The sequence below is a fragment of the Hipposideros armiger genome, unplaced genomic scaffold (assembly GCF_001890085.2).
Source record: "Hipposideros armiger isolate ML-2016 unplaced genomic scaffold, ASM189008v1 scaffold_212, whole genome shotgun sequence".
Classification (NCBI taxonomy): Eukaryota; Metazoa; Chordata; class Mammalia; order Chiroptera; family Hipposideridae; genus Hipposideros; species Hipposideros armiger.
In genome coordinates, this window is record NW_017731562.1 from 654,494 (window position 1) to 667,444 (window position 12,951).

General features: G+C 40.5%; 1 protein-coding gene across 5 annotated transcripts in view; it reads right to left on the reverse strand.

Annotated features, from left to right (window-relative positions):
- Positions 1-816: 816 nt before the first annotated feature.
- NFE2L2 (NFE2 like bZIP transcription factor 2) overlaps positions 817-12,951 on the reverse strand; it is a 33,013-nt gene continuing 20,878 nt past the window's right edge. For 4 of the 5 annotated variants that reach the window (XM_019654020.1, XM_019654023.1, XM_019654025.1 and 1 more), the window contains exons 2-5: positions 4,517-4,783; positions 3,773-3,862; positions 2,965-3,156; positions 817-2,553 (exon numbers count right to left, since the gene is read on the reverse strand). In XM_019654020.1, coding sequence (XP_019509565.1) covers positions 1,321-2,553; positions 2,965-3,156; positions 3,773-3,862; positions 4,517-4,783 — 1,782 coding nt within the window. In that variant the 3' untranslated portion in view covers positions 817-1,320. Of the gene's footprint in view, positions 2,554-2,964; positions 3,157-3,772; positions 3,863-4,516; positions 4,784-12,620; positions 12,776-12,951 lie in introns of all 5 variants that reach the window. The other variant, XM_019654024.1, reaches the window with a different exon arrangement.

Genomic DNA, 12,951 nt, shown 5'->3' on the forward strand with positions numbered 1-12,951 from the left:
TGCATGTGGCTTGCGACCTGCAGTTTGCTGACCCTGACGGCTCTTCTGTCTCAAGTTTGCTGACCCTTGGTCTAGACCAACACACTGTATCCCACGTGATACTGCAGACTCCCCATTGGTTTCCCTGCTCCCACCTTGACTCTTCTCAACACACAAAGCAGAAGAAACTTAAAAATGACGCTAGCACCTCCAATAGCTCGCCACTTGGCTAGGTTAAAGCCAAAAAGTCCTTATGAAGGCTTAAGGCACTGTTCTATGGTCCATTCCTCCACCCACCCACCTTTTTCCTCCCCCTACATTTTCAGCCATCTAGTCGTTTTTCCTCAGATGGGCCTCAGAGCCTTTGGGTTTCCAGTGTTCTGTCTGAACAATGGGCTTCTCACACCTTCATGTATTGCCACTCAGTAAGGCTTTTCCTACTTACAACCCTATTATAAATTGTAATGCTTCCTTTTTACTAGTTTTCCCAGTCCTTTTTCTGGCATAGTGGAGTGAGTTTGTCATCTTGCCCCACTAGTTCCAGGAGGACAGGGGTTTCCATTTTGTCCTTTAAACGATGCCCAGCATACATCTATTGATGTGAATAAGTGAATCAATGTTTTCATGTCAAGGTACATTTTCCTTGGTTGAGGTGTACCTGCTGTTGAAGTGATAAAAAATATCTCTATTTTATTTTTCTACATCTTTGACACCAAAAGAAGTATAAAATGGATATTTTTAGTGAAAACATTCTGAAAACGCAAAACACCTAAATGTGTTAAATGTAATATTAACGTCATGGAAAATACGAATAAACTCAAATGAATTACAAAAAAATAATGTAACAATCATATTCCTTTATTAGTACCAGCTTTTCAACTAAATTGTTTTTTCTTTTTTTGCCAGAGCTAAACAATTTAATATAAAAAATGCCATTTTTTTTGTTCATACAGTATTTATAAAAAAGTACATAGTGGTTAGTTTTGAAACAATTTGCTTTTAGCCAGATGTCAAAACATATATATCTATGAATGTAACAAATGAGATAAGAACAGTATAAATAAGTTTTTGTAGTATTTACACGTATACAGAAACTAGCCCAAATGGTGTTCTAAGAAATTAAGTTTGCAGTTAAAGTGAAACTGATTTCAGCATACTGATGTTATTTTAATGCTTTTCAAAGTTTTATATTCTCTACACTAGTTTTGACTAATTTTGCATAGAATTACTTACAAAGTATATATTTCTGCATTTCACATCACAGTAGGAGCTTTTAGTATAACAGTACAAAAAAACAAAAAAATACCCCACCAGCTCAGAAAATGTCAGATCTTCCCAAATCTAGTTTTTCTTAACATCTGGCTTCTTACTCTTGGGAACAAGGAATACATTGCCATCTCTCGTTTGCTGCAGGGAGTATTCACTAGGAGAGTATGGTTTTCCATCTTCATCCCGTAGCATGCTGAAGACTTCGAGATACAAGGTGCTGAGTTGTTTTTTTAGCAAATGGAGGCTTTTGTCATTTTCTCCCTTTTCTTTGAGCAATTTTTCTTTTTCATCTTTTAAATGATCCAAATCTTGCTCCAGTTCCACTATATTTTCCAGTTTTCGTTTTCTGCAATTCTGAGCAGCCACTTTATTCTTACCCCTCCTACGTATATCTCGAATTAATGCAAGTTGAGCCTCATTGAATTGTTCCTTGGACATCATTTCATTGAAGTCATCAACAGGGAGGTTAATGATTTTTTCTACAGGGAATGGGATATGGAGAGCTTTTGCCCGTAGCTCATCTCTTGTGAGATGAGCCTCCAAGCGGCTTGAATGTTTGTCTTTTGTGAAGAGGGTTTTGCGATGACCAGGACTTACAGGCAATTCTTTCTTTGGTGTGTTTTCACACTGGGCATCATGCACTGGAGCGCTATGCCCTAGAGATGGTGACAGGGGTTGGACTGGATCCCCAGAAGACTGTACTGGCTGTGTTTTAGGACCATTCTGTTTGACACTTGCAGGAGAACTATCTATCTCTTCCATTTCAGAATCACTGAAGCCAAGCGGTGTGTCTCCATAGATAGAAGATTCCACCGAGTGTTCTGGGGATGCCACACTGGGACTTGTGTTCATTGAAATGCCAGAGTCAGAATCATTAAATTCTGCTGTGCTGATTTCAGGGTGGGTTGGGTTGAAGGCTTTACAAAGTGATAGATCAGCGACATCAATGGGCCCGTTTAGAAGTTCAGAGAGGGACTGGTTGAAAGTAGTAGAGGAGGGCATGCTGTTGCTGATACTGGACTCTGCTATGAAAGCAGAATAAAATTCATCACCAAAATCTGTGTTTATTGTGGCATTTGAATTTAATGAGTTCACTGTCAACTGGCTGGGGTCTTCTGTGGAGAGGATGCTGCTGAAGGAATCCTCAAAAGCACTGAGAAAAGGTGGGCTGCAGTTACCTACTTCTTTCTCCAGTGAGGGGATCGATGAGTAGAAATGATAACTGTTGTCAATTTCCGTCAGTTTGGTTTCTGGACTTGGAACCGTGCTAGTCTCAACCAGCTTGTCATTTTGAATATTAAGACACTGCATGGAAAAGAAGTTTATACTATGTAAATCAAGGTTAAATATTTTTAATGATAATCTAGATCTGATGGTAAAAACTCTTTTCCCACCTCCATTCTCTCCAAACTGTTCTCCTATAATTCAGAGATAATTCCCATTCCCAACAGATACTTATGCCTGAGAATCTGTATTATTTTCAGTTCCTAGATCAGACTTCAGGTTTATAACTTGATCTATCCTCAAGACATCTAGCCCATTTAACTAACAAAATTGCACTTAAGTATGGGCAGCTCTCATGACTAATTTAATAGCACCCTCTAATCCTTCCTATAAGTAGGTGGCAGATAAATAATAAATAACCAGAATGACTAATTTAAAGGCACTGAATATAAAATAGCATCTTTGGTATTTATTATATTAGATCTTCGTTACCTGTAATTCTGGAATGGATAATAGCTCCTCCCAAACTTGCTCAATGTCCTGCTGCATATTATCTAAGTCAGCATTGGTTAGCTGAAGGACAAGAAGTTCAGGTGACTGAGTCTGATTAGGAGCAACGAAGACTGGGCTCTCCATGTGGCTGGGAATATCAGAAACAAGTGATGGAAACGGAGCCGAAGAAACCTAAAATGGACAAGGCATTGATCTGCGTGAGTCTGCTGGACAAGTGCGCTTCAAGGCACTGCCACAACCCCGGAAGCTGGAACTGGCTGCATCTCTGTACTCCTCCTGTACTTAGAACTACTTATGACCCCTATTTCTGTATAATGAAACATCTTTTTTTCCTACCCAGCTGACTTGATTTACTCCTTTATATACCTGTTTGTTTTATCCTATGCCTTTGAAAGTCAATTTCAACATGGGGAAGAACAAACTTCAGGATTTAATTTGTATCGCTATATAATACCTCCTATAGTGCTTCAAACATAGTTAAGTTTTAATATTAAAACTGTTAAACAAGTTTTACTCTTTACTCTTCAAAATTTATTGTTTAGTACCTTTAACAAACGAGTTATTTGTTTCCAAGGTTATGCTGATCCACGCTTCTGGCTATTCAGTAGTAATCATTTTGGTTTTGTATTGTGTGGGGGTCTGTAAAGTTATGTATAGGATCAAGTTTCATTGACAAAATCTTCTAAGATGCTTTTCATACGCTTTTAAAAATGGAGACACATTAAAGGGACCCCTGTAGGATATATTAGATGTAGCTGTGGCGTTGTGCAGTGAACCAATGTTATACCTCATTGTCATCTACAAATGGGAATGGATCTGCCAAAAGCTGCATGCAGTCATCGAAGTACAGAGCATCTGGTTTGGGAATGTGGGCCGCCTGGATAAAAGGGGAAAGACAAAGGAAGAAGACAATTATTTAATGTTTCATTCCCAAGCTAACGGTTCATGATTGATGTTTTTAAATGTTTACAATCTGGTTAACCAAATATTTCTCTTAAAGTTCAGAAGTTAAATGTCTTAGTTAAGAGCACAGACTGTCTGGGTTCAAACTGCCTCCCCTCCCCAATTGCATGAGTGCTCTGGGCAAATGAACACCTTGGAGCTTCAGTTGCTCATCTGTAGATAAAATGGGGATAATGGCACCTAATTCATTGAGTTGTACTGATAAACCAATCAGTATATGTCAAGTGCTTTAGATTGGTCCACAGTGCCTGCCAGCTAGTGCCATAAATAATCCCTCCCACTAATTCCACCACTGCCACCAGTACTGCTGCTGCTTGATCCTTACATGATGTTTCTATAGTTTACAAAGCTCTTTCGTGTAATTTATGTCCTCGTAATCCTTGCAATAACTGTGAGGTAAGTCAGTCAGGTAGTGAACTCATCAGGAAGCTGAGATGGGGAAGTTGATAAGTTCATGAAGACACAGTAAAAGGCAAAGCTGGAACTCTTCCAGATGTTTTAACTCCTGGGTCAATGTTCTCTCCTTAAACCCTGCCATACACCTTTCCAAGAACTGAGTACTCTGTACCTGGGAGTAGCTGGCAGAGCCACTGGTTTCTGAAGGGATATGTTGGGAGGGCTGAATTGGGAGGAATTCCCCCGTCTCTTCGTCTAGTTGTAACTGAGCGAAAAAGGCTTTCTCTTGCTCCTTTTCAAGTTGTTCTTGCCTTTCCTTTTCAAGTTTTTTCTGTTTTTCCAGCTCATGCTCCTTCCGTCGTTGACTGAAGTCAAATACTTCTCGACTCACTCCGAGATCTATATCTTGTCTCCAAAGTATGTCAATCAAATCCATGTCCTGTGTTGTTCAAAACAAAAAGGGAAGGAGACAGACCATGGTTGTTAAGTTGGCTTTAAAATAGCAGATGCCACATAATTCACCTTATGTCATTGATGATGGTGGGGGTGGGGAGATTACAGACAAAATCTGAATGGGGACACACATCCTATGTTCTGGAAGGGCACAGTTAAGTCCACTCAGTGAATTAAAAAACAACAAATCTATAAACACAGCCATCCACTCTAATCACTTATTACTGGATTATAACAATTGGGTGATGGCAGGGGTCCCTAATGAGCAAAGTTAACAAATATGCACGTTAAAGTTCTTGAATTAAAAGAAATTCCACACATGTTTAATGGAATATAGAAATTAAAGCAAGCACTCCAAAGCACTCCAAGCTACTTATTATCAGAAATGGGATTTGGAAAACATGACTGAATATGTAGAAATTTTTCTAAACTTGCTCAGCAAATATCCAGTTTACTGAGGAGGAGAAAACCCCCAAGTTAAATTGTCAGTCTAGCAGTTGTGAAATAGCACCATTTTTTTGGCCTTCCCTACATTGGTTTATCTTTTCCCCATCATTTCCTGCTACTCTGTGACTCACTTATTAAAACAGTTTTACCTTGACTTGAGTTTTATCTCCTGAGATATGAACAAATTGATAAAAATCATAGCTAATGGTCATCTTGTGACGTGCGTGAAGCGAGGGGTTGCCTGTTGCCTACCAAAAGAGTTGGGAAAGGGGTAGTGCCTACCAGGTTCATTCCTGACAAATCAAAAATAATTTAAAAATCCCAAATCTTAGAAAAGAAAACATGGCTCCTTGTTACGTTTTAAGGTATTGGGAGAATCTTACAATGAGGGAATGGTTTTTTGATTTACGATCGTATATAACAAGACGAGGCTTAGTTATCATGTCTGTCCAGATTTTCATAAACACAAAAACATGTCCAAAATTTTTTTTCTGACTTAAGAGCTTCAGTTTCTAGAAAAGTATAAACAGGTAGGAAATATCAACTGGTTTCCATTTAACGAATCATCTATAGTGAAAATAATGTGAGATTGAGACTGGAGAAATCAAAAGTCGGGAGAAAAGGAGTTGGGGCCTGAAAGCCAGCAGACATAGCGTGACAGCATCCAACTTTGTATTTCGGTTCTAATGATCGCTGGCAGCACCGGGCTGGCCCAGGATGTCTACAGCTCTCCTAATTTCAGCTTCCCAAGAACAAAAATAGCATGGTGTTACTGCAGTGAGCAGTCAGGCTATTTTTATCCAAAGGGAGGAACAGGCTACCCAGCCCAGAGGCGGTACAGCTAGCTGACAGCAGAGCCACCTCTATCTATCTAGCCTTGATCGAAAGTTGGTGCTGGAATCTTAAATGCTGTGAGACCTTGCTCATGGGGTTCATCATCATTCTAGCTTTGAACAGTATATAATATATAGTATAAAGCACACAGAGTAGGTATAGTTAAAGCAACAAAAAGTATAGTTGTAGCTCTTTAAACTGGCTAGGGTATACCTGTGTTTAAACCAACATCTAGTAAAGGCTATCTATATGCCAGGCGTTGTTACTTTACATATACAAACTCGTCCTCAAAACAGCCATATAAAGATATCCTATATCCCTATTTTGCAGATAAGTATAATGACATTTAGAAAGAGGGAGACTACTAGAAAGTGGCTGAACAGGGCAGCCTGTTCAGGGCAGCCTCAATCATGGACTCCTTTTTCTTAACCACTGGCCTACGCTAAAAATATAAAATCTGATCATTGGCCAGTGGTTCTTAAATTGGGCAGGATGTAAAATCCATTGTCTCATATATACTTTGCCTTGGCATCTTGGTGGTGTGAAGAAGTGGCCACTTTACAGAAAGGGCTTAAGCTCATGTCACCTGGATCATTTTTTCCTGGCCACAAACAACAAAACAGCAACAGACACTAGCAACCACAGAAGGAAGCATCCATGACTATTTTTTCAGGGAGCTCCTCACTAAAATAAAGCATGAGAATAATTTCCACTTTAAAAATGATTGGCTTCCAGGGCCGGCCGAGTGGCTCAGTTGGTTAAGAGCTCGCTTGAGTGCAAGCTCTGATCAACAGCGGTTTGAGTCCCAGCCCAAGCTGAGCTGCTGCTGAGCTGCCTCATGGCTCAGCTAAAAAAAAAAAAAAAAAAGTAAAAATGATTGGCTTCCATTTTAAGGTGCATGTTTACCGAGAGGTCATGTGAGAGAAAGGCCCAAGGTAGAGAGAAACCTACTTTAAAATTACAACTAGGTTGGGCCATAGCTTGGTGAGTCTAGAAAAGCAGAGTATCCTATCAAGACTTTTCTCCAAACTGGTGCCATCTGAACAAGGTATTAAGGAGGTGTTCAGTATAGGCACACCTAGTAACTACTAATAGCACTGAAAATTAAAGGAATGCATGATCTCGCAATCTCAACTGAACTCTAGTCTCTCTATAAAATAGGCAGTACCTGTTCTGTCTCAAAAGCTGGTGTGGAAAACATGTTTAAGTACGTAGAAATTTTTCTAAGCTTGCTCAGGAAATATCCAGTTTATAGCGGAGAAGAAAACCTCAAGTGAAATTGTCAGTCTAGCAGTTGTGAAATTGCACCACTTTTTTGGTCTTTCCTACATTGGTTTATTTTTTTCCCCATCATTTCCTGCCGCTGAGCTACCCAGAAGACAGATGAAACAGAAACCCAAATGCCTGTGCCTGCACCTGGAGACCACTCGGGACCTCACACCCGCAGACTGCCCAGGCCTGGGGCTTCTCCTTGTGAGAGATCCCAGGATAAAAACCAGTATCCAGTTTTGAATTTTTCATAAAAGAACCGAAAGGGCACTGAAGCAATTTATGTTGCAAACAGCTGCTCACAAATCTGACAATTCCAAAGTATCCCCAGAACAGTTGGAGGAAAATTTCAAATGTAATTTACTCTAAAATTAGCAGAGGCAGTCATACCAAGAGCTGATATTAACTCCTTTCTTTTTTCTCCCTTTCCTGCCCACTAGATGAGATGTGTTGAGTGGGTTGAGGTACTTTAGCTCTAAATTTAGTATAACTATTCAGTCCTACCCCTATCACATATATATTGGCGAATAAAATGAGACATTAGAAAGAAGTCTCTCTATAAATGTAAAGAATATGCAAATATTGTTGTGCCTGCTGACAGTGGTGGGTCCTACTATCAGCTATGAGAGACCAAACTCCAGGCCACTGGATGATAGTCAAGTCGTGGACCTACCTGTGGTGGGAACGTGAAATAACAAAGCAATGAAGCTATTTGGTTCCTTCTCAGGGAAGGTCTGAAATTGACTACGAGGCATGTGTATCATATGTAGTACATAAAAACACATAACATATACTTTCATGTATACTTGTATGTACATTCACACATTGACTGCCCTTCAATGCACAGCTCAAACCATTTCAATTTTTTAAAATTTCCCATAACGTGATCAGAAAAGGACACCTGAATGGATTCTTATCAACAAACAGGAAATATAAAACATGCAGTATCATTTGGATCAGCGCTTAATCACCTGTTCTCATTATCTGATCTGAAACAATGCTGGACCATGGGAAGCAGAGGGCTCCTACAGCCCTAGCTCACCAAGAATGCCACCAAAAGATGTTGCATGTGATAACATCTAATTGTTCTTAATGTAGGCTGGGCAGCCTTCAATGAGATCAGAACAGCCCCAAACACATTTCAAAATGTTTTCAGAGGTTTTCTTCTCTATTTTTGTTTATTTTTATGTAATGTTTATTCTTGCTCTGAGAGATCTCTAAAAGAAAACTTATGCCTTAAAAAAACAAACAAAAAAACCCCACCTGAGTTTTAACTACTTTGAATTCCTTAAAGCAGTCGTTCTGATCAAATTTAGAATGCAGCAAAAATGGGTTTCTTCTCATATGGCCTTAATATGTAATACTCTGTTAACTCAGATTTTCACCTAAGTTTCAAAAGTAAAAAACCTGCGGGGATTTGATACTGCATGAAATACTCAAAGCTTTATGTTGAAAACGAGAACAATAGAAGTTTGTCCACTCAAGACTCAGTGCCGGGGAGCCCCACACGCCCATGACCATGTTTGTCCTGTGCTAACACAACAGGCAGTGAGTGTTTCCTATAAGGAGCACATGATAATGACTTGTGACTACGCACATGACTTCTCCACAGATGACCCAGCCCTGCAAACCTCGAGCACCATCTCAGAGGAAACTGTCCAGGTGGAGCCCACAACAAACGCTGGACAGGGGGGAAGGGAAGTGTCCAAGGAAGAACTAAAACTGCCCTTCTGCATATAAATCTGAGGCCCTGAGGAAGTTACAGCTTCCTGAGCCCCTCCAAGGCCCGCCCTGTGAGGAAAGCTGCCATGCAAAATGGCAGATAAGAAGGGCTGGGGAGGGAGAGGAAAGCAGGGGATGGTCTGTACAGCATTCCAACAGGTATTTTCATAAGACGTAAAAGTTTCCCGGGGCAAGTCAGGCACGGGCTGTGAGCCTTCACATGCCACACGGGGCAAATGCTGCCAGCTACTTTAATGTCAGAATTTTGTTGTTGTTGTCCTTTAGTGATTCCTGAAATGTGTTTCAAATTATGTTGCTAGCTTGGCTTTGACAAAAGACAATTTAATAAGAAACATAAATGTTCGACAATTCGCATTAAATCACCATCTGGCCCAACGGAAATATTCATATTTAAAATGTATATGTCATCATTTGCCATCTGGGTAATGTTACATGTTTTACGGGAAATGTGAAGTTGGACGATTAACTCGTACCACTTTAAAACAAACATCTTTGCTCCAGGATAAAAAAAGAAAAAGGGCCTTGAACACAGAATCCCATATTAAATAGGTCTTTTGCAAGCCAATTGCAGTGCCTTGAACAAACCAGCATTTATCATGCTCAGATAGTCCCCCCCAAATCAGAAAAGATAAAACAAAAGCAAAAATGCCAGAAAAGATACCAAGATCTCCTCCTAAATTAAGGCAATTCAGTAAACCAAGACTTTGGAAAAGTATTGGAAATGAAAAATAAAATGGTTTCTATTATACACTCAAATGTGCAAACAAGGTTCGCACCCCCAAACCCTCTTTCCTACCCCTTCCTTCCCCTGTTCTCTATTTATGCCTAATGACAGGAAGGTGGTGGGAGGTTTCCTTCTACAAGTAAATTTTACCAATAAACCATTAGAAAAAATAAATTGCAAATCGCTAACTTTGTAAACAGAAAATGAAAATTGATCCTCACTTCTGATTTTACAGTATAAGGGGTAAGACAATATCTCAAGTTATTCCTTCTTAAAATCGTGTATTTCCATTAAGAAAATAATAAAGAAGAGCTGGCCGAGTGGCACGTTGGTTAAGAGCTGGCTTGGGATGCCGGCTCTGAGCAGCAGGGCCCTGGTTCGGATCCCACATGAGGGCCAGTGATGCTGTGCCCTCTACAGCTAAGATGGTGAACAACAGCTCCACCTGGAGCTGGGCTGCCATCAGTCGCCGGTGACGGCGTGGGATGCAGCCCCTGCTACATTGGGCTGCAGTGGGCTACCGTGAGTGGCTGGCAGCTGGCGTGAGCTGCCGTGAGCCACTGTGAGCGGCCATCCAATGGCTGGTGAGCGATCTGCCTCACCCGGGAAGAGTGCAATGATAATACCAACCTGAGCCAGTGAAGCGATGTCCTCCACAACTAGACTGAAGAACAAAAGGACAGCAACTTGTCTATTCCCCTTCCCCAATTCCCCAACGCTGTTCCCCTCCCCGAGTTCCCCAATAAAATCTTAAAAACAAAAAAGCAAGAAAAAAAGAAAATTTAAAAATCTTAAAAAGTTTATTCCCCTAAGACAGCGGTTCTCAACCTGTGGGTCGCGACCCCTTTGGGGGTCGAATGACCCTTTCACAGGGGTCAACGGGTATTCGTATGTGGGCGTATCTGCATGTGGGCCTGGAGACGGACAGAGGAGCGGTGTCTCGGTTCCTAAGACCATGGAAAATATGTGTTTTCCGATGGTCTTAGGCAACCCCTGTGAAAGGTTGAGAACTGCTGCCCTAAGATCTCTTTGTCATCTAAATATTCATTACTAACATTAAGAGTCTAAGTCACACCTGGTAATGTTTACCTTTTACATATTTAGTCTTTATATTATGCCCAGATGGTTATATTATTTACCTAAAAGCTAAATCTGGTTTAATATTTTTTCATAGAAGCTGCTCAAATATTTTTGAGCAAAACCGGATGGAACATGAATCACATCCTACCGTCTGTTAGCGTATAAACCTAATGAAGAGCTTGCAAGAGACTACAAAAACAACTGAGGGCATGCCTGAATCGTGAAGAATTGTTAAAACAAGTGAGCTCCTTGATTCACAAGGCTCTACTTTGCAGTAACAATCCTTACTAAAGACAGTAAAATGACACCAAGCAGGTGTGTTTTTAAAATACATCTTGCTGATGGCTATTATATTTCAAAAATATTTATCTACCCAATGACTCTTCTTTGCTTCTCTCCCAGTGCTTCATTACAAGAAGATACACAACACAATGCCAATTGTTTTCTCAGTGAAGGCAGATAACAGGTTATTCTTTATAGTTTGCCCAGATTCGAGTACTTCTGGTTCTACTGGACTTATTTGCTAACTTTTGAACATGTTTCTACAATAATTGTGAAGTAGGTGATTAAAAACAAAGAAATCACACACACACACACACACACACACAGAGACAGAGAGAGAGAGAGAGAGAGAGAGAGAGAGAGAATCACAAAATGTCAGTGATAGAAGGGCCTTCCAGCCACCAAGGCCAAATGTAAATGTCGCCAGATTCATTTCCGTGTAACTACAGCTCCATTTTAAAAAATAACTGGCCTAGCAACCAGATATATGTAGATGTCAGCACGGACTCTTCATAGGTAGTAATAGTTACCACCAATCAGGTTTCCTTCTAGAGAAATCTCACTAAGGATTACTTCTCTAATCTTTGACAACTAGAGATTTTTAACAGTATAAAAAATTCTTAAACACACACCCAGAGAGGAATTATTCAACAAGTTAAAACCCTAGATCACAAATTTGCTACTTCCTGGCTTGGAGAGCCATCCTTCTACCCTTTTGTCTTTCAGCGAGAAAGTGGTCCAGTTTCCTCAGTCTGTACAGACACTTTTCATGGGCTGCTTCCTGTTCACAAACAAGTTTCTTGGCAATGACTCAATCTAAGAAATATGATCCTGCCAGTTTACTGGAACTCACCCATTACGCTTGTCTGCAAACTGCAAAGCATGATGCAAAGATAAAGCAACACTGAAAAGTGAATAGAACAGGAACTCGGATTATTTATTTTCTCAAGAGACACACAGATATTTGGCCAAAAAGAAATTAGTCAATTTCCGAACTAGTAGGTGCTCCCACCAGCTACCAAAACTGCATGGATCTGACTTTTCCATGAGAAGTTTCACACCTGGATCCCACCAGAGTTATTTTTTGGTGGTTTGTATCTGAGCAGGATGCTCCTGCTGGGCCTCAAGAGATTTACACAAGGGCTATCATTACTTCACCAAGAGAATAGCTTGGTTTAATAAGCAAATTTAAGGGTACATTTTGCTAATCTCGTCCCCATTTTTGAACAAGCCATGTATGTACTCAGCTCTGGCTGCTGTCTTCCACACACGAAAGGAACTCACCTGTGAGCAGGTCTTCTATTACTATTATAACAATTCCACAGGGAAACACACACACACATGTGTGCACCATTCTTACCAACAGAACCTTCAGGGACATTGGCTCTAACTCCCTAACCTACTTTACATTACAGACACTGACATTAACTGGGTGTGGACTCACCAGGTGGCTCAGATATCCACCTTGAGGTCAAGCGGCCCTGCTTGCCCACTGTTGTGTACTTTCCTCCTCCAACATGGCATCCCGGTGAAGAAGGGCAGTGCCCAGCACACTTGAACACTTCCAAACTCCCAGTGACTTTTTACCCAATTTGGGTCCTGCGTTTGTAAAAAGCAAATATTTATTTCCAACTTAAGTTCCGTTTCAGATTTAACTACCTATAATTAGCATAAAAAAGTAAGCATCAGGACAGTCATTCAGGCCTGGGGCCTGAGTAAGTACTATATGGTGTTTGTTGCTGCTAGCCAGACTTGTGTGCTTGTGGTGGTGTGAA